At 37.8% G+C, this 20,338-nt stretch overlaps 2 protein-coding genes across 2 annotated transcripts; one reads left to right on the top strand and one right to left on the bottom strand.

Moving 5' to 3' along the window:
• Nucleotides 1-113: 113 nt before the first annotated feature.
• On the top strand, nucleotides 114-5,493 carry LOC106176364 (uncharacterized). Its single transcript, XM_013558721.2, has 9 exons — nucleotides 114-296; nucleotides 1,541-1,619; nucleotides 2,003-2,084; nucleotides 2,366-2,476; nucleotides 2,915-3,009; nucleotides 3,459-3,552; nucleotides 4,021-4,150; nucleotides 4,590-4,741; nucleotides 5,013-5,493. The coding sequence occupies exons 1-9, from the start codon at nucleotides 131-133 to the stop codon at nucleotides 5,112-5,114; spliced, it is 1,011 nt and encodes a 336-aa protein (XP_013414175.2). The 5' UTR covers nucleotides 114-130; the 3' UTR covers nucleotides 5,115-5,493.
• LOC106176368 (scavenger receptor cysteine-rich domain-containing protein DMBT1) lies at nucleotides 5,209-20,327 on the bottom strand. The gene is made up of 17 exons (XM_013558724.2): nucleotides 19,890-20,327; nucleotides 18,610-18,760; nucleotides 17,801-18,033; nucleotides 17,316-17,469; nucleotides 16,935-17,131; nucleotides 16,426-16,616; nucleotides 15,781-16,172; nucleotides 15,109-15,504; nucleotides 14,166-14,185; nucleotides 10,461-10,605; nucleotides 9,611-9,852; nucleotides 8,977-9,136; nucleotides 8,505-8,722; nucleotides 8,012-8,190; nucleotides 7,301-7,695; nucleotides 6,698-7,038; nucleotides 5,209-6,490 (listed from the first exon to the last, which is right to left on the bottom strand). Exons 1-17 carry the CDS (start codon nucleotides 19,963-19,965, stop codon nucleotides 6,393-6,395), a joined length of 3,588 nt encoding a protein of 1,195 aa, XP_013414178.2. The 5' UTR covers nucleotides 19,966-20,327; the 3' UTR covers nucleotides 5,209-6,392.
• Between the last annotated feature and the right edge of the window lie 11 nt (nucleotides 20,328-20,338).

The raw sequence follows: 20,338 nt of genomic DNA, 5'->3' as shown, positions 1-20,338 counted from the left end.
ATTCAATAATATAGTTAAACATAAACAAAAGTTACATTCTTCATATAAATGACCCAAATACCTCTTTTTTCAATGTACGTACCATGAACACGTAAAATGGAAACTATAAGTAAAAGTAGCAGCTGGTTTAATGCTATCTTTCACGGCATTAAGGTCACGTACACTACTAGAGATAACAGACGACGGGTTAAGATATACACGTATAACCTACATTCGGGAGAAAAACTGTAGATACAGCTTCGGCACAGCAGGGAATTTAGCAAGAAATTCGGTCTTGTCATTTGGTATGGACGGGGGTGAGTACACACACATGCACTCACGAACCATTCACGCACTAAAGGGCACACATAACAGAAACATTGCGTACTATGAAGAGGCTCAAGTTTAAGTAATTTACGAATAGATGTGTAAATTAAGTGTACAATGATTGTAGTGATCAGTTGCTCCGGGATACCTAGTCTTCATTCGGGATTAGACCCCCTTTCCCCATGACTTTGGGCAGCCTGAATCAAGTGTTAGTAAAACATAATAATAATAATAATAATAATAATAATAATAATAATAATAATATAGGCCTACTCACTTATATGGCTGGTTTGACATAACATTACATTACATTACATTACATTACATTACGTTTTGTTACATTATCAAAAGATTATCCGTGGGGGTAAGGGATAAGGTTGTGGGTGGGGTGGGGGTGGGAGTAGGGGGTGGGGGTCCCCAGTGGTTCAGAGGAGGGCACTCGAGCTTTTCCAACACAAAAGGCAGATTCAACCCCCAGTCTCTTAGCAGAAAAAGGTGATCTAATATATACACTCTGAGGTCTGCGGATTGCATTAAAAAAAGAGTAAAAAGCAAAATAAATGAAAGAGGTTGATGTTTGTGTTCCTTTCCAAGTAGACCTTACTTTCAATACGCAAGCAGTTATCATTGTGTTTGCATATGGTGCTTGCGGGTATGTCCTAATTTCTAACACGTCGTAGGCATGCTTTAATCGAGAACAAACTGCGGGTATCCATTTAGAATATAGGCCTACACTTTACGCACAATGACATATATACAACTGTAGTCACGACAAGGTTGTTTTCATTAGATTCTTCTGTTTACAGTGCTACGTGTTTCAGCATATTTATTTTTCTGATAAGAAAGCCAGTTCTGTGATAGTGGTCCACCCCCCCCCCCCAAAAAAAAAGGCCTTGAGAAAATTAGTTTGTTTCGTTGGCTACAGGACGTTATAGGTTTTTATTTTATGAGGTAACTGATATGCTTTCTCTGATCACAGCTTCGTTTAGAGTTGGGTCTTCTGATTTGAAGATGAGGGATTTCTTTCGTGAATGTTTTATATGGTCATAGTACGACTTCTAATGCGTATCATCTGTAATGGAAACTACTACATGTATCGCACCTAAAATCGTTCTTGATAATATACTTGTTGAACAGATCTAAAATTGCAGTGTTGTATTTTTTATTTTTACTTGCATTACGGACAAAACTGAAATGCACTTCTAAATATATATGTGTTTTTATGTTTTACAAGAATATACCTTTAGCGAGACTTTCAGCGTTACTGAAGAGATAAGAGACTCATATAACCGCATCGGGTTCATTATCATACGGTAAATATTTCCAGAGATTGTGCACTAATCCGCGACTAATACACAGGCCTACACATCTTTGTCATTTCCTCTAAATGTTCCTCCAATCTTTTTCTTCCTCTTATTCGTCTTCTTCTTCTTCTCTCTCTTTTCTTTTTCCTTTTCCCTTCTTCTCCAGCCTTCCTCTATCTTTCCTCATCCTCGTCTATTTCTTCACCTACCCTCCTTCTTGACTACTCGAATGTACTTAGCATATTCTCTACTTTTTTTACAAACCGTTCCCTCCTTTACATATCTTTTTCTATCTCCTCCTTTTAACTTTGTTCTTCTTCCATCATATCTGAAGACAGATATATGATATTTCCTATTATGTGTACTCATCATTTAGATATTGCTTTTTACAGAAACTTCCTGGACAAGGAAGAGCTGGCTCTGATAAAGAAGGCCCTGGAAGAAAGCGACAGCATTACCAAGCATGCTTATGAGGTAATTGGAAATATCATAATTTGTTAATCCTTTCTTTATTCAAGTCCCTATCTCCCAATCCATATCAACCATTGGACTCTTTTTCTCTCAGTCTAAAAATAATTTTCTACAGTCCTCATTCCGAATTTCACTTTAATTCAAATACCTTGCTCCTACCCATTCTCTCCTGAAGGCAACTTTATGGATTTTGCCAAAAAAGAGCATTTTCTAGCTAGTAATTGTGTCCATGTATAGAAATGTTTTAGGAGCATTGTGCATGAAAATATTTTATCTAATTTCAGTTAAGTGACGGGGTCGATCGTAGAAGCAAGATGGTTCTCTGGCGCCATCCCGGAAATGACATCACGGGGATCATGGCCAGGTCAGAGAAGCTTGCTGGCTCCATTGAAAAGGTAAAATCAGACATTTTCTGAATAAAATCTCTTTAACCTATGACCGCTGCCAAATGCATTTTCTGTCGTGCTAGTAAATCGGCCTCATTTTCTCTGTGTAATTTGAAAATACAGGATACAGTTTCGCAGAAGTACTTCATATAACTATGTACTAGTAGGGGTATCAAGATTGCACAAGTCTTCCTTTATCTTTGAAGTACAGTGTATGAATTATGTCTACATTTTCAGAAAATACCATGTTTGATATTTAGCAGCAAATAATAATAATTATGATAATGTTAATGATAATTATAATGAAAATAATTATAATAATTTTAATCTAAAACTGAAATAAAATATTCAAATAGGCAAATTAATAAAAACTTTATCAAAATCACTTGCCAATTTATAGAATGAAAAACGTGTAAACTGATGACAGCTTTCACATTTTTCTAACAGCTTCTTGGCCACGGTGAAATTTACCACTGGGGTTCCAAGCTGATGATGAAAGAAGCCAAGACTGGAGGAAGACATCTGTGGCACCAAGATTATGGGTACATAGGGTGCCCCTAAAGCCTAGACACATGGGGGAAATTAAATTTTTTTAGTAAAAATATTAAACTGCATTTCATACCATTGGTGCTACATATCAAAATAATTATTTTCAAGTTCGATGCGCTTAGCAAGATTCACGCGAAAAAAATTACCATGAATTGTAATATGTGCCATGTGTCCACACTTCTGGGTCACTCTGTATTACATGTACAGTATGTACAATATCTTTGCTGGACAGAAAGTAGCACAGCCTAACGCACTGCACTTGTGTCCTGCATTTAGAAAGATTGACTTTCGCTTCTTTGTTGTTATAGCTTAAAATGGAATAACATATATGATGTGCCTTGAAATAAAAGCTTACATTTCAAAATGTAAAATTGGAACTTTTGCAGAAAGCGTGCATTGGCTCCTAAGCGTTCTCTGAAGTTTCGTATCTTTTCACTTGCAGATATTGGTACCAAAACGGATGCCTCTTTCCTGACCATTTGACTACGGCTTTTATAGCCTACGACAGATGTAACAAAGAGAACGGATGCTTACAGGTTGATTCTATAATTCTTACATACGTGCACTGTCATTGTGTCACGTCAAAAGCTAGTTGCGTTAAATATAGTTTTGGCAAATACCGGTTACCTTTGAACTTTGAAAATATGCGCTTCATTTCACTTCCCATTCTGCTATTTTGTTAACATGCAATATTCCTTTACATGTAGTTTACGACTTTAGAGGTCAAATCAACCAACTGTAAAACCCCACATGAGGCACAATAAAAACTAAGTGACTAATAAAACGATTTATTGGGGTTTCATACTACAGTAAAAAGTGACTGCCACTATATATAGCATTTGTTTTGTCGTGTAATTATATTAATGATTGCTCCCATAAAGCTCGCCGTAAAGAGCGTTTTTGATGGCGTCCACATACAGCATGAATCTTTTTGTCTTTTGGTTTACCGAAAATAATTGGAATGTTCATTAAACATAAAGGATTCTATTTTCTATGTAATTCAGATTCTGAAGGGCTCTCACAAAGCGGGTCGTATAGAGCACACGTTTGTTGGGGGCCAGACGGGGGCGGACGTGACCAGGGTGGAGGAACTGATGAAGGTGTGTCCACTCCAGTACGTGGAACTTCAACCAGGTAGATGAATATGTGATAAAGGGAAGAAGACACTCGATTGGAATAAATTTAAGAATCACTGGAACGGTGATATGTATCGCAACATGAGCAGCACTTAGTTACACAAAGTTTCTTTTAGATGTTTATTTATTTTCTGATATACAAGAGATATTAAAAAAAAAATAGTGTATAGTTTGGTGCCAGCTGTTTTCCTAATGTCAGTGCACCTGTACACTATGTATATATGTTACATTTTGAGGTCGTGGAATGGGCTAAAATGTCCTGTGATCGGATTTGAATTGAATTCACTGTCGTAAAAATAGTTCCAATTTGCATGGCAATTTATAAATGTAGACGTTAAAGTAACTATGTGCACCATACACGACTTCTAATCTTGTTATGGAGTTACCGAAGCAATAAGATCAAGGACACATACGATTGAGTGCTTTTTTCCTTTCAGGTGATGCGTTGATATTTCATTCAAACCTGATCCATAGGAGCGACAAGAACGACAGTGAACAGAGAAGGTGGGCATTCCTGATCTCCTACAATACCAAAGCCAACAGCCCTGTGATTTCTACGTTTGCGCCTGCTTATGTCCCTTTAAACAAGGTACGGTAAAACCTGTATCTTTTCACACTGCAGCAATTGGGTTGAAATGTCACTTCTTTGTGTGGAGACAAAGAAGAAATAGCATGTCTGCCAAAAGCAAAGAATGTGGAATTGTTTGTAATGTAAGAAAATCTGAGCCAAACCAAGAACTCTAACAAAAAATAAATAAAACTAAATAAAAAAAAATGAAAAAAGAAGGGAAGTAAGGAAGCCTAATTACCTATTACCTGAACATGTACAGTATGGTAATACATCGAGCTCTTTATTTCAGGTTCCAACATCGGCGATCAAATCGTGTTCTAACTTCACCGACATGACAGGAAAAGCTTTCCTCGATCCTAAAGATGACATCACGGTTAAAGCCGACGCTTAAGACGCTCAGGTCTAATCTCGACCCTTATAGGCTGTCTTCAAAAAGACAAAGATGTCCTAGTTGTTAATGATAGCAGACCTATTATTTTTGGGGCATATAATTGAAAACATTATTTCTACTTCTACTGATATATTTTTATTGTGAATATATATACGAAAAACTACATTCCAAACCATTAACATCACACATTTTCAGAGCCATTTAATGTGTTGACCTAAACTTTTTATCTATAGAAACAGGATATTGTTCTTCAGTTGCATGCATCGTAAAAACAAATTACATATACATTCTTGTTCTTAGAAAAAACACTAGCTATCCGAGCAAAAGCATGCTACTGCTTATATTTGAAATTAAACGTTTATAATTAACAAATCCTAAAGATATCATCAACATTGCCTAACTCAATATTTTGCATAAATAGAGCAAATTCCCTTTTCCAATATGTCCAAGTTTGTCTACTTCATATTATCACCATCATATATCATTATTTACATATATAAGTCGTCAGCAATCCCACAAGCAGCAAGTAAAATGTACAATTTTGAATACAATCTACCTATCCAACACCACCCTTTAAAACTGTGTCAAAGCACTTAACATATCTTTTATGTTACACTTGTTATTAATATGCTTACGTTTTATCTCTGAAGTACCATATATTACCTAAAATTGCGCCCAGAGCTTAAAAGTAGCACCCTGCGATTCAGAGGTCCCTGGAAACTCAACCCACCTGGAACCAGCAATAGCATGCTAAGAGTAGGGGAGACCGGGGCTAGTTGGACCCCGGGGTAAGTTGGCCCCCCATCAATTTATGGCAAAGTAACTATGGGGTGAAAGAATTGATCACATCATTTTGTAAAGTTACGTATCCAATAGTGCCAAGAAAGCGTCGGCAGTGATTCCATATGAAATAATTTAGCATCTTAAAGTAAATTTATTAAAGAGACTTGATGGGGGGCCAACTTACCCCGGGGTCAAACTAGCCCCGGTCTCCCCTACACAGGTAAGTTACCAGGGACAGGTGGATCTCAGGGGCAAACAGACATTGAAGAAAATTAAACCTACATATTGCACAAAATATTTACAGTCTTTGAATGCATATCTGTATTTGTATACAGAAGGGTTTCGTGTTTTTTATACATGTCTGTGTATAGCACTATGCGTTGGTAACTTTGTTTGCCTTAACGACATGGCCGTAATGGCACATAAATTATGCACGCGTTCACAAATAAATGCTGCACGCTGAATAAAATAGTTGTGTTATTTAGCGATAAAGTTTCAGTTCTTCATCAGACACAACGCTGCTGATATGGAGGCCACAAAAAGGACAACAACAGTCGATGGAACATGGTTCGCTGCTGTGGACTTCTTGATAACTGAAAGTGAAAAGCGACATAAATGACAACCAACAGTATGAAACTGGTTATTATTGTTACCTATTATAATAATAATAAAAAAACAACAACAACAAAAGAGATATGTAGCTGTTTATTTTATACACTTACCGAACAAGTGTAATCTACTTTGTTAACATGGTTGTAATTGGGTCGCGTCAGAATCTTTACAACGGAAGATGTACTCACCACTCACTACATCCTCAATGTTGAAGTCAACAAAATCGGAATTCGTCGATTCATATTCTTCTAATATGATTGGTCCACGGACGATGTGAACTGAATTTTGATTGGTAATGGTCTGACGTTTTTTAATCACATGATAATCATCCGTCCATTCAGCTTCTCTTTTCTTACGCACGCCACAGGTTCTGTCACACTGGCTGGTCTTTTCGGTTAACTCGCAAACGACTGCATCACACTGAAGGTATACTGAGGTGTAGTTGCCGAAGAACTTGAAGGATTGGAATCTGAACTGAAGCGCAGTTTCATTGACAGGGAAGTAAACGAGGCTGGAGTCTTGTCGGCACCTAATATGTTTCGAACAAATGTATATGTTTCAAAAAAAGACAAAATATATCTATAGATCCTAGTTATAACAGTTTTCTTAGTATTGCACATTTTTTCTGTAGATACAGGTATACGGGAAATGCATTCTTTTAGAACTTGAAACAACTGATGTTAATCTAAAGACATCCGACAGACCAAATGACATAAGCTTAGTTGAAGTAAATGGACTGCCGCTTCCAAGTAGAACAAAACTGCTGCGAAGAACACATCGTTTTCACTTACTTGTTCGCTATAAGTGGATATTGCGGCACCGAATCTCTTTCCTTGAACGGAGTTGCGTAACAATCAGTCAGAACGAGTTTTAGGGATGGATCAACGGTCGTCAACACAAGCCCAACCTGAAGATTATCCCCCAGTTGCACGCTCATGGGGAACTGATTCACTGGGCCCGTGAAGGACGAATTGGCGTAAAAGAACATACTGACGTCAAAATTGTGTGATGAGAACTGAGGACCGACGGTGACGACCTCTGGCGTGAAGCCGGCGGAGATTTGCTTGTCTCTGGCGTGCACGCAGTAAACCACGATGCGGTTCTCGGCAAAGTTGGTGACGATGACGCTGGACTGCTGAACCCATTGTCGGACGGTGTTGGTGTAGAATATATGTGTTGAGTTTGTCTGGATAGTGAAAAGTGAAAAGTGAAAATAGTTACCATAAAAATAAAAAGACGTTTTGGTAACACTTTCTTTGTTTTATAAAACAATAAAGACGATGGATATGTCATGTATTATATTCTATTAAAAAGCACTGTCATGCTTAATATGCAATTTAGTAAGACAGTTTTATTATTTCTGCTCCCAATATTCCACAACAAAGGTAACCGCTATGCCAACGACATTATGGAGAAAAAAATACAAATCACATTCCTGTTGGAACGCTTCCGTCTGCAGTGACAAGTACAGTTATAATAACACAAAATCATATCCATCTTACTGTTCTCTGTGTCCCACAGGACAGATATGGTATGGACATTGTGAGGTTGGTGCCGTCAGCGGTAGAGTTCACGCAGCTTGGGTCGGCTGCCACCTCCACCATCATCTGTTCGGAGAAACCACTGGTGTCGAACACAGTTATGATATTTGCTCCGTCGCAGGTTACATCAACCTGGATGGCTAAAGCAAACAAAAAATAATAAGATGCTAAGTTTTGAATTTGACACTGTGACACATTTGAGAGCCGGAAGGCTATCTCAAAAAAATTTTTTTAGCAAAGTCGGTTTCGAGTTGTCTCTCCCTTTTTTCATCAGTAATGTAGCTACCATTAATGGTATGGATGATACACTCTTCTCTGATTAAAAGATTAAAAGTGGGAATGTGAAAAATATATTGCGATTGCTTTCAACAATCGCAATTGATCTCACCTAACACAATTGATTTTATATGAGATTGATCAATGGTTTACTCTTCCTTAGAAAGCAACAACGTACCAGGAGCGGGAGTTGCTCTGATTGAGACAGCAGTGCAGGCCACCATAACATCCTCAGCGTGCGAACAGTTATAGGGGTTATTCGCCCAGCCGCCATGGGTACAGTTTTCAATAGCGCCTTCGTGACCCTGGCAACCGACGTCCGTCAGCCATATTGTAACGTTGTCAAGGGCAGGAGTCAGGCCAGGTAGACCTACGACGACTGTGGCTTCAGTTTCGCTAGAATAAAGAATGTGGACCTAAATGGCATGTCATGTTTTAAACACTGAGATTTTCATGAGTTTTTTAAAGACGTAAATTAGAATCCACGGCTTATAATGGCAGAATAGTGAAGCATTTTGGTGTGGATGGCCAGAATTAGACAAATTATATTGTGTTTTGATGACTGAATAAGATAGAGATGACACTTAACGGCATGGAAAACATTTGAAAACGCATTCAAATTTTGTTTACGGGATATTTTAACCACATACTTATAGCACAGACTTCTGCATACGACCCTGGCGTCGCGGATATCGAAGAAATCGTCGCACACCGTCCCCCACGAAGCCCCTCGGTAGACCTCCAGGCGACCATAGCTCCCGTCTCCACCTACGAGGCGAACAGTCTCTGAAGCGTTGGTACCTTCAGTGCCTGGGCATAAAAAAAGGAATTTCAGAAATGCAGAAGGTTTTATTTATCATTTATTTTGTGTTGATTATCACCCTTTCGGAAATTTCCTATAGGATCCTACATGTAGGGCCTATAGAACGTCGTACAGTATAGGAAAGTCCCCCCAAAATCCTAAAGTGCATTTTTGGAATCCTATAGGACGTCCGATAGCATTCCTATAGAGTCCCACACAACATTGTAGGATCCCAAAGAGTCCCATGAAGTCCTATAGGACGTCCACCAGAAATTTTCGTAAGGGAAGTTAAGTAGCCTACCCTAAGGTTCAGCGTTCCAGCTTCTTCGCTTCCGAAGACCCACACGTGCATGTGCACTCTTATCGTTAAGTACGCAGAAATAATCAAATTCAATGTGTGTGTGTGTGTGTGTGTGTGTGTGTGTGTGAGAGAGAGAGAGAGAGAGAGTCAGAGAGTCATCGCTTCAGTCTCCATTACTTACAAGACTGCGCCAAGCCGCTATCGCCCGCAACACATCGCACTCCCGCGTCCTCCATGTGTTTTGGGCTACAGTCGTTATTACCGAACCCATTATGAGAACATTGCGAGAGATCCCCCTCGTCTCCAGCACAGTTCACGTTGTCAAGCCATATGGGTGTGGATTGGACGGGAATTCCGTACAAATCGCCAGTGAACGGGGGCGAGCCTCCACTACCTGATCCACTGAATGGTACTCCTGGGCCACTGACATATAAAAAAAGGGCATAGCTTATTAATGTAAGAGCTTTATTTGAATAAACAATAGTCCAAATTATAACTGTATCAACTTTCATGGCAGGGCAACTTATCCTAATGTAAAGGCACTGTCCTACCTAGCGTCAAGAGGTACACTTGAGAGTATCGTATACGACATCGGTCATTCGCACAACTGTGAGCGTATAGAAACTTTTTCCAGCGTGTTAAAATAAAGATTTAAGCAGCATATGAAATTGTTTTTGTGCATGCTCAAAGCATTTTATCTCCCTCCGGGTATGGAGACGCACACCAACTTTCGTTGTGCTCTCAAAGCGTATGTGACATAAGTCTAATGAACACATTTGTTTGTTCGGACAAATTGTCTCATACGTTAGTGCTATACGCTAGGTGTGACAGAACCTTACGGAAGAGGGAAAGTAATGTTCATTGCAGATGAACTTCACTGATTTTTTTCTCTCTCTCTTTTTTTTTCTTTTTGAAATCTTAAAATCAGCAGACAATACAATTCAGCTTGAAAATCTTTATAGCATGAATATGAGAGATAAATACAATCAGCGATGAAAAAGAAGTTGGGAACTCGAGCATGTCTAACTTACCCGAACCCTAATGACCTGCAGACGACAGTAGCATCATTAACACCCCAGTCGTCGTCACAGACGGTTCCCCACGTTCCGTTGAACAGAACCTCTACTCGGCCCTCAGTAGCGGTAGGGCCGCCTGACAACCGCGTCTGGAGTTGTCCTGGATAAGAAAAATGCATTTTTAATGATATTTTAATTAACATGATACTTTTTGAATTTATGTTTAATTTTTATAAAGCATGTGATAATAATGTCTATTTCATTTTTCCTGTTATTTGGTAATCATTTTAATGATAAAATAAAATATAAAATATTTCATAGAAGATGTGAATTTCATGTACGCGATAAAGTAAAACCATATGTACATGTATGATGATATAAAGAAAAAATAAACAACGCATAGTTACATCTTATTTCATAATAATTGATAATATAAATAATTTTTGCTTAATACAGGCCTTAATAAGGCTATTAATTTTCAAGGTTAAGGCATAAAAAAACATCAACGTAGAGTAAAGTAAAACCTGATTGTTACCTATCTTATATAATCAAAATCCTACGGATAGCCCCGCCCGACAAATTAAATCCACAGTGTATAGAAAAAGAGGAACAGCTATTTACAAAACGTTAATATCTTAATACACACTATATCGACATGTTTAGTAATCGCTTTTTGACCTCTGTTGTCTCCAATATACACCTCTTTGATTTGAACAGAGCAAAATCTATAGAACGTCGAGTAATCGATACTGAGCACTCAACAATTATAGCACTTGTGGATTTGAACATTATTTTGGGGTATATTTTGAAAAACCGAGGACAATGTCATTCAGCAATGTATGGTTCTAGCAGAGGCTGCGCCTTGCCCTTTTCCGTGAATAGCTAGACTCAACACGCACTCGTTGTGAAGCTTTATGTGAAATAGAGGAAATAACTGGTTAAATTGGTAACAAGGACACCATATAATGCTTCTATGCACTCCTTTTCTCGTAAATAAATTTTGTTTAAAAATGACTGGTTAAACTTTGTCTCAATAACACAACATAGGGATTTTGCGTAAAATACTGGTGCTTTATCTTTGACTATTAGTACGTATTATATTTCTTACTTTCAAGATAGCCAACGCATTCAAATAATTTCATTTGGCGGTTTATAAATTACTAACGACTCGTTCATTTCTTCTTTTCATCCTAGTATCTATATCTGCATATCATCATTTCACAAATATGAATATGGGTTAATTGTTCTCTTTGCAATATTGCAATTATATTGGATGCTTTTATAAAAATGTTGAGATGAAGTTAAATTCAATATCTTAAAATATACATTTAAAATTGATATGTAAAAAATCAAAGTACATTTGTACTAGAATAGTGATATCATTCGTTTAAAAGGTAAACGTTCGTGAATAGATACGGTCCACTAAAACATGATACCCACGAATACGCGACATAGTCCACATGCAGCGCCATCTCTTGTTTTCTCCTCGAACTGTATGTCAGTCAAATGTCAGTTTAATGTCAGTCAAATAACCCGTCGCAAGGGTTTACGCGAATTAGGGAAGAAAATTGTCTCGACTAGGTCGAACCTCTACATACGTCTCGTTAATAATCTCAACTTTGTCTGACCTTCGTCTCGTTGATTATGCCAACTATTCGTTTCGCCAATTAACTCCTCTATTTCGCGTGAAGGTCTGCGACTCGTAATGGCACTCTATCTATCAGTTAGTGCACATTATTACTTCCGCCAAAGAGGTTATGACTTTAAAAATTTATCCGGTTTGTCTGTCTGTCTGTCTGTCTGTCAATCTCTTAGCAATATAATGCAATGGTTTAGGACGGATTTTGAAATTTCAGAAACTGTCGGGAGTAACAAAGGGTTTTATTTTGGCGAAGATGTATTAATTAGTTAATTTATAATGTCTGTACGTCTGTTAGTAAGATTATGCAAAATGTTATGAAGGGATTTTGATGACATTGTACGATAGTTCAGAAATGGGCTCAATTTGGTGGTGATAGACAAAATAATTGACTTAATTAATTCGTTAATTAATTATGAGAGTTGAACTAATACATAATTAGAATACTGACATTTAGCTCTCTGCTCATTCATTTGCAGCCACACACAAATATTAAATTGCATTTTATTTTGTATTTGATATTTATTTGTATTTTGCCTCATTTAACGTCAAAATTACTGTAAAAAGTAAAATGTGAAACATGTGAAGGACTGATGATCAGCAGATTTAAAAATAAAACCTCCAGTAAACTGACAACATAATACAAATTACTCAAATTAAAACCATATCGATTTCTGGTGTGGTGAAAATATCACTATGCTTAAATCAAATAAAATCATGGCGGAGTAAACTATTTAACCGTGTACACTAAACCGTATTATATTGAATGCATATACAAAAAGTGTTGAAATATAGATTAATTAACATACACATTTAGAAAGATTATTGAAATATAGAATTTAAGTGGTCATAATTCTTTTAACAGAACAGTTAATTGAAACGTGTATAAGCAGCATGGTGAATTAGTGTTCTGATATCTTTAAAGTCCGACATTTAAATAAAACATAACCTCAGTGATTTAATAGTTCAATCTACAGGTAAGTAAATAAGTCTCATTAAACAATTTTTACACACATAAGTACATGAACGCCTAGATTATGGGGGCGACAATTCGGTAATGCTCATTGCTTCAAATTTAAAAGAACTTTTTCATCGTCTTGAGGGATGTCGAATGTGCCACACCGTTCCATAGCTTGCAAGCATACACCAGTGTCGACCTGAGGACAGCTGTGTAAATTTCTGTTTTTTTTCCTGCATCTTTGACCAGGCACAAAAATGTGTAGGATTCCCGCTTTAAAAGGAATTTTATTTCATATGTACGCCCCATTTAACACGAGAACTGCTGGGAAATCCTACAGAATATTTTCAACTCGAAACATGACAAATGATTGAAGTCTCTAACTTATCTGACTTACCTGTTATACTGGCGATTAAACTGAGCAAAATAACCTGATAAAACAGCACCATGGTCTTTGTGTATAGTTAGAAAAACCTCGCAAACTTCTTGAAAAGTTACACCCAAGTATCTTCTTTTATAATGGCGGTCGCTGTGCGTTACTAGGTTTGTCCCGCCCTGTGACTCGAGATGGGACGCTATCGAAAATCTATCACTAATCTTGATCAACCATCGATCCACTATTGTTCAAGAGCATATTTTGGTGTAAGCCGTGAAATTTCAATGGAGCCTAAAGGTACCGATATTGAGGGCATGGTTTTGGCGGATCTTAGTTTGCCCGATCGATTGAGAAAATGTATTGAGTGAAAGAAAAGCAGTGACAAAACCGACCTTCATACAGAGCGCATGTGTTGTTTTCGATAATTGTTGATAACGCTTTCTGTGCTGAAAATCAGTTTTAGGCACAGATAAATATTTTGTTTGATAATTCATACTTGTAATGATACTCATTTATGAACATTTCAGTCTCAACGATTTTAATACAGGTTTTCAGTTTGCTTCCCTTAAATACTTGTACAAGAAAGTAGATTTTAGTTAGAAAAAAGAAGGCGCGAAAAAGACGAGTGACTGTGACGCAGATTAGGCACAGTTGCACTGCTTAAACATCCAAAGTACCAACTGCACTTGTCGCTGGCACAATAATGGGTCGTAGCACACAATTATCTTGATCAAGTAGGTGAATTACCTGTGCCTCCATGTGCAGAACTAGAAATGGGGAAATTAGAAATATACATATTCAAGTAATTTTTCAAAAAAAAAAAAAAAAAAGTCCAACACAAGACAGTTATTTATACAAAAATATATTTATTTCTTATTTACAAAAATGAATGTTTGCGGAATCAAAAATATATCATTCACCTTTAGAAAAGTTAAAATTTTGACTTACACTATCATTTGATACCATAAAGACGGTAGCGGAACAACGCCATCATTGACGAAAGCTAACAATACAACTTAATCATAAATCATTTTATATGATGTTTTATACAATGTTTTTAAAACAAGGTTTCTAACCAACCTCTAGTCGTATATCAAGTACACAGGTAAACACATTTAATTAAAAGATGAGCTTCATCTTGCTAAAAGCCTGGGGTTGGGGTGGGAACAAGGATTTTAGGATTGTCGAGCAAAACGAGAAAAAGACAATTTTACGTGATACGTAGAACAGAGACCAAAAAATTGCTTGGTTTCATCTCGTTTAGCTCGCTAAACTGTTGTTCGGAGGGGGAAGAGGTGCCTCCAAACCTGGGGAGGAGGTGTGGTACGTGGCTTTCTGTACCACCCCCGGTCCTGCAATTGGGAGGCGGACGGTTAAAAATTAAACCTGCAAGTAAACTATCTTCCATTAAATCAGACCCAAATATCCTAAGGATATGAGCACCCGGGTGATCTTTCAGTACATTAATAATTGTAAAGAGTAAGCTTACTTCGTCTTAAGGCAATGACTTACTCTACTTACATGTTTGTGTAAATAAAGCCTTAGGTAAGACGAAGGGCATTGTTTTCTTTTTTCTGAATAAGGATAATATATGTTTAAATGAGATAAGTTCATAACCCAACAGAAAATATTTATGGAATATTTTTAAACACAACAACACCACTTGTAGTTTTAACGAAATTATGCCAGTTAAACTGCACCTATGCAAAGTAATAAATATGTTGCAATGGACAACATCATTGAAACTGTGTGTTTGGGACACCCATTTCTTATTTTGTTAATCCCGTCAGAAATTATTGGAAAGTCTATACTTTCAGATTCTCTCTCCAGGAACACAATTGGTCCTTTAGATATGTGATATTTGTTTTTTATTTCCGTTGCTGCGGAGGTGTCTTCTGCGGCCCTTCTCTTACGCACATTACAAGTTCTGTCACACTGCGCATTCTTTTCATTTATATGGCAGACGACGGCGTCGCAATGGAGGTAAACGTCTGTGTAATTACCAAAGAATCTAAAAGACTGGAAGCTGAATCCTAGCATCGTCTCATTAAATGGAAAGAACGTCAAAGTTGGATCGGAGCGACACCTATTGAAATAAATAAATAAATAAATATATAAATAAATAAATATGTTTTTGCATTTAAAGCGATCTGTAAATCTTTTAATTTTGTTAACATTGAAGAGGTTTGATTTTTTTTGCCATGATTCAACAAAATTATTAAAGTAAAGAAAGAGACAATGTGACAGCGAAGTATGTTCATAAAAGTATTTGAAACATTCACAAGTTTTGAGAAAATCAAATTCAAAGTTCGAGTTTTTACAGTACATACAATCGATGTAATTTAGTATTCCATATACTCACTTTGATGTTATTAGAGGGTAAGAAGGACCTTGGCTAAGTGACGCTGTTGGAGTTGCCCTGCAGTCACTAAGTATAACTTTCAGTGACGGGTCCTCGGCCGATAAAGCGACCCCCACGTTCAACCACTCTCCCAGGGTCAAGGTGAATGGGTACGTCCTCACAATCTGCTTAAATGAACTGTTCACGTAAATGAACATCCCAAGGGCAAATTCGTTGGACCCAGAGATCGGCTGGGCGGTCTGGATTTCGGGCTGGACCCCCCGGCTTGAGTTGAGATCTCGCGGGAATGAGCAGTAAAGCGGGATGTGGTACTCGGTGTCTCTAGTGATGCCATCAGTAGAGCTGATGTTGTTTTTCACTGTATTAGTGTAGGTGATATGGGTAGAGTTCAACTGCAATGATGAAATGTGAAATCAGAAGTTACGTGAAAGAAAGGAATTGCCTGGTCATATACCGTCATTGGGGTAAGGCCCCCTTTTTTACTTAAAAATTTCCATTTTGAAAAGGCATTCATTTTAAATAGATTTCAAATTTGTGTGTCAAATAACATGAAATCATTGCGGAATTATTCAAAATAAGTTGTGCATTTGGGTCTAACTCAGAGTTTACTTTTAAACTTAAATATTCCCAATAAACATCACTCACCAAATATTGTGAAGCACAACCAACATACGGAATCTCCATAGAAATGTGAGACGAATTGGTTGTCTTAGTGATACAATTAGTTGCTGACGTGTCAACCACCCATAGGTTGTTTTGTGTCAGTTGTGGACTTTGTGCTCGTTCAAAAACCACGAGAAAAGAAGCAGCAAGACATTGGACGTAGGGTGTCGGCACTGGAAAGAAACCACTGACAGATTAGATGGAATTTAAAACAAAATGATTCAGTGATTACTTGTAGGTGTAAATAAACTGATTTTAATCAGTCCAAGAAATTAAGTACCTGAATGACGCAATGATTTTTTATGTTGGTAAAATGTGCACATATATCAATACCATTATTTATTTTGCCGCAAAGCAAATTTCATCTTATTGGCAACCATCAGATGCAACCATCAAATGCAATTAAAAGGAGTCAGTATGCAACTTGTTGGAGAGTACTTCCAAATGATAATTTAAATTATAATTTTAGAAGGCAAGTGCTCAAAATTCACCTGGAGGGGGTGTGTTTGCGGGAGGAGTGCAGGCAACCATGGCATCCTCTCTGTGCGTGCAGTCCGAGTTGTTAATCCCAGCGTGCGTACAGTCAAAAATACTGTTCTCGGTCCCTGTACACTGCACATTATCCAGGAGAATGCTGCCGCTGCCTTCTGGGATATTGTCGTCTTTAAGGGGCAGGGCTGTGTCGGGACTGGAAATGGTGTATTAAGATTGTCATTGTTTATTGTCAATCAAAAGAATATTACAATTTGATAATCAAAAGTTCACATTGGGTGACTTGCACATATATGTCGAGTATTCAGTGCATAGTTAAAAAAAAAACAATTGTAATCCAGAAAATTCGTGTTAACGAAGTTTGACAGAAAAAGCCCTACTTGTAACATAAACTCCTGCAGACGACAGCCGCATCATTTACGTCCCAGAGATCATCACACACCGTCCCCCACTCTCCGTTAAATTCTACCTCCACACGACCCCTTCCGGCTGTGGGCCCGCCAACGATCCTAATGTTAGTGGCAGCCGAAGAACCTGCAAAGTACACAGATAAAGTAGAGAAAATATTTCGGTGCATTCACCACTATTTATAGGAAAGAGGGTAGGCCTAACATTTGGTTTAGTCGCTACTTTATACTTGGGGAACCTCACTGCTATTCCAAATCGTTCACGACTTTTTCACCTGTCACACTATTTTAGTTTAAAATGCTGGGTAGGCTTTCACACTATTTTAGTTTAAAAATGCTGGGTAGGCTTTTCAAAATAGATAAATAAATCAATTAATAAAATTAAAGAAATAAAAAATTAAAAACCGATTTCCAATATAAGTACCACATTTTTGATAGCTGAAACTATTCCTACTTACAAGGCGTCGTGGGGAGAGTGGTGGTGGTGGTAGGAGGCAAGGTGCTGGTTGTGGGACCTTGACACACTACCCCTGCGTCCTCCGAGTGATTGGTGGCACAGTTATGTGTCCCAACCCCTCTGTTCCCACACTGAGTGATATTAGTCTCATCTCCGTCACAGCTGACGTTGTCTAGCCATATAGGGCCTGTACCTGCAGGGTAGGTCCCACCGGGTACCGCTCTTATAGCACCTCTGAAGTTAAAAAAAATATGACTAGAATGTAATGATAAGGTTGATTATTGAGTTTTGGGACAATACTGCACATAGTTGGATATTTTTTGTAGAAGTCAGACAGGCAGGCAAATAATACAGAAAAAACGAGCAGACAGAAAGACAGACAGATGGAGAACAAAAAAAGACAAGGAGATAGAGTGAAAGGCAAACAGACATTCAGACACATGCACGAAGACCTAAAAAAGAGCAAACGAACGGTTTACGTTGATATATATGTCACTAATGGCATTAGTTGATTGATAGATCCAATTACTGATAATGGCAGATAATGCACCTGGAATCTTGGTTGTACTGTATATTTAGCTACAATGATAGTTCTGCATGGCAACTGAATTATTCAATACAAATTTTGTGTGTGCTAAATAAGTTAGGCAGCGTATTTCATTTTCTTTAAACACATTTAAACTCATTTAATCGGAACTACGTTTCTCCTTTTTATAAAGGAATGGGAAAAGAATAGACGCAGAGCATTGAAAACATTCTCATGAAAAGAAAGATGAGCCTCCTAGTATAAAAATTTGTATGAGTACTTACGAGAAACCCAGCATACGACAAACCACGGCCGCGTCCTTGGCGTCCCAGTCATCGTCACATATGGTTCCCCACATTCCGTTATATCTTACGTCTACACGGCCCTCGGCGTTGGTGGGGCCACCAGATAAACGAATGCCACCAAACCCTTGACCTAAAACACAAATGGTCATTTACTATTTGATCGTATAAATAATCACGACAACAGCAAAAAATATGAAAAATGCGAAATTGTTGAATCCGATGTAAGGGTGTCATAAACATATACAGTGTGAGTGGCTTTACACATAATTTATGCATCACGAAGAAGACGGGGGTGAAATAAGTCATATTAGTCATATAAATACACGAGCGCACGCGCGCGGACACTCAGACATACACATTTCCTTCATCATCATCATCATCAGCAGCAGCAGCATCATTGCCTTGTGTCCGTCACCACGGCTGTTATACATAAACCATATACATATGTGAAATAACCTTAATTCCCAAAACATAAAAAAGGAATGTAATAACATTTTACAATATTGATTCCCAAGATACACAACATCAGTAACTGCGTACATATGACGTCAATACCTTCAAGTGTGTGATCATAAACATCTCTATCAGTAGATAGTTGCATACATATAAAACAATAAAACATCCGTGCCTTCTGCTCGCAGCAATCATATTCTCAATCTAAGTTGGATTATTGGGTATTTTGTGTAATTTATAAAACTATATAATAATAACAGGTGGTGGGTAAATTGTAACTATACAACACAAACTGCTCTCATTCTCCTCACCAAAATGTCGAGCATTAGAATGTTATTTTATATGGGAAACGCTTGTTGCAGGTTGGTTATTATCTCTCTCTTTCTCTCTCTCTCTGCAGCAGGGGGCGTGGATGAAAGTCAAATTAAACTCTACTTATATATACGTAGTCCGTCAAAATAGTTAACCAAATGCATTTTCTGTGGATTGCATGCAGCATGTTATCGTAATAGGTCAGAGACTACACAGCTCACAATCACTGATTTGACTTTCATTCACGTACAAAGTGCGTGTGGTATTTTAAATATTTGACTTTATAGGCTACGCCTTTCTGATCCTCGATCTCTTGGCGGCTGTCTAGCTGGTTTCAAGTCATAGACAAGAATAACTTTGGGGTTTTGTACTCATTGTAAACATGTGTTGTCTCTTTAAAAATGGTTACGTTTTGCGAACGCTGCACATGCCAATAGCATTAAGCTTACACAATTTAGGTTAATCCCATTAGGCATATCTGCATTATCACTCACCTGCTAACCCGGAAAACTGCAAGCTAAAAACCACCAAAATCAGGTTACAAGTCCAGGCGAGCCTTCTTGATGTCATCGTTTCGATCTCAATTCACCTGCAAAGTTACATATCTGATCATAACGCTCAATCACGGAAATCTTTTGAACACAAAAACAAGCCCATGTGACTCACACGGAAATCAATATGGCGTCCCTAATTCTACTTTGTTATGACGACAGTTGCTACACAAATATATGAATCAGCCTATCATCGCCCATATGAATAAACAGGTCCCACCCATTTTATGGTCATAAATACTGGCCTAGGCGTGTGTTGGTTCTTTTGTTCATGTCCCAGGCGTATGTAAACCTGACCTTAAGGCGACCCATGCAAACCAGGTGTATTGACAAACAAGAGTTTTAATTTTGATCATAGGCTACTCCATCAAAATGTGCCTCGTTTAACACCA

The sequence above is a fragment of the Lingula anatina genome, chromosome 3 (assembly GCF_051362555.1).
Source record: "Lingula anatina isolate TDL-2025a chromosome 3, LinAna3.0, whole genome shotgun sequence".
NCBI lineage: Eukaryota > Metazoa > Brachiopoda > Lingulata > Lingulida > Lingulidae > Lingula > Lingula anatina.
Note: the sequence above shows the minus strand (reverse complement) of the source record. Positions and strands in the feature narration are given on the sequence as shown.

What these genes read in the sequence shown, in the direction of transcription:
- LOC106176364 (XM_013558721.2), top strand. Translation starts at nt 131, where the DNA reads ATGCTATCTTTCACGGCATTAAGGTCACGTACACTACTAGAGATAACA. An exon ending in ATCGGGTTCATTATCATACG is followed by an intron (nt 1,620 to 2,002) that starts GTAAATATTTCC and finishes TGCTTTTTACAG; the next exon opens with AAACTTCCTGGACAAGGAAG. An exon ending in AAGAGAACGGATGCTTACAG is followed by an intron (nt 3,553 to 4,020) that starts GTTGATTCTATA and finishes TATGTAATTCAG; the next exon opens with ATTCTGAAGGGCTCTCACAA.
- LOC106176368 (XM_013558724.2), bottom strand. Translation starts at nt 19,965, where the DNA reads ATGACATCAAGAAGGCTCGCCTGGACTTGTAACCTGATTTTGGTGGTT. An exon ending in GCAGTTTTCCGGGTTAGCAG is followed by an intron (nt 18,761 to 19,889) that starts GTGAGTGATAAT and finishes TTTGTGTTTTAG; the next exon opens with GTCAAGGGTTTGGTGGCATT. An exon ending in CGCAAACACACCCCCTCCAG is followed by an intron (nt 16,617 to 16,934) that starts GTGAATTTTGAG and finishes GTTTCTTTCCAG; the next exon opens with TGCCGACACCCTACGTCCAA.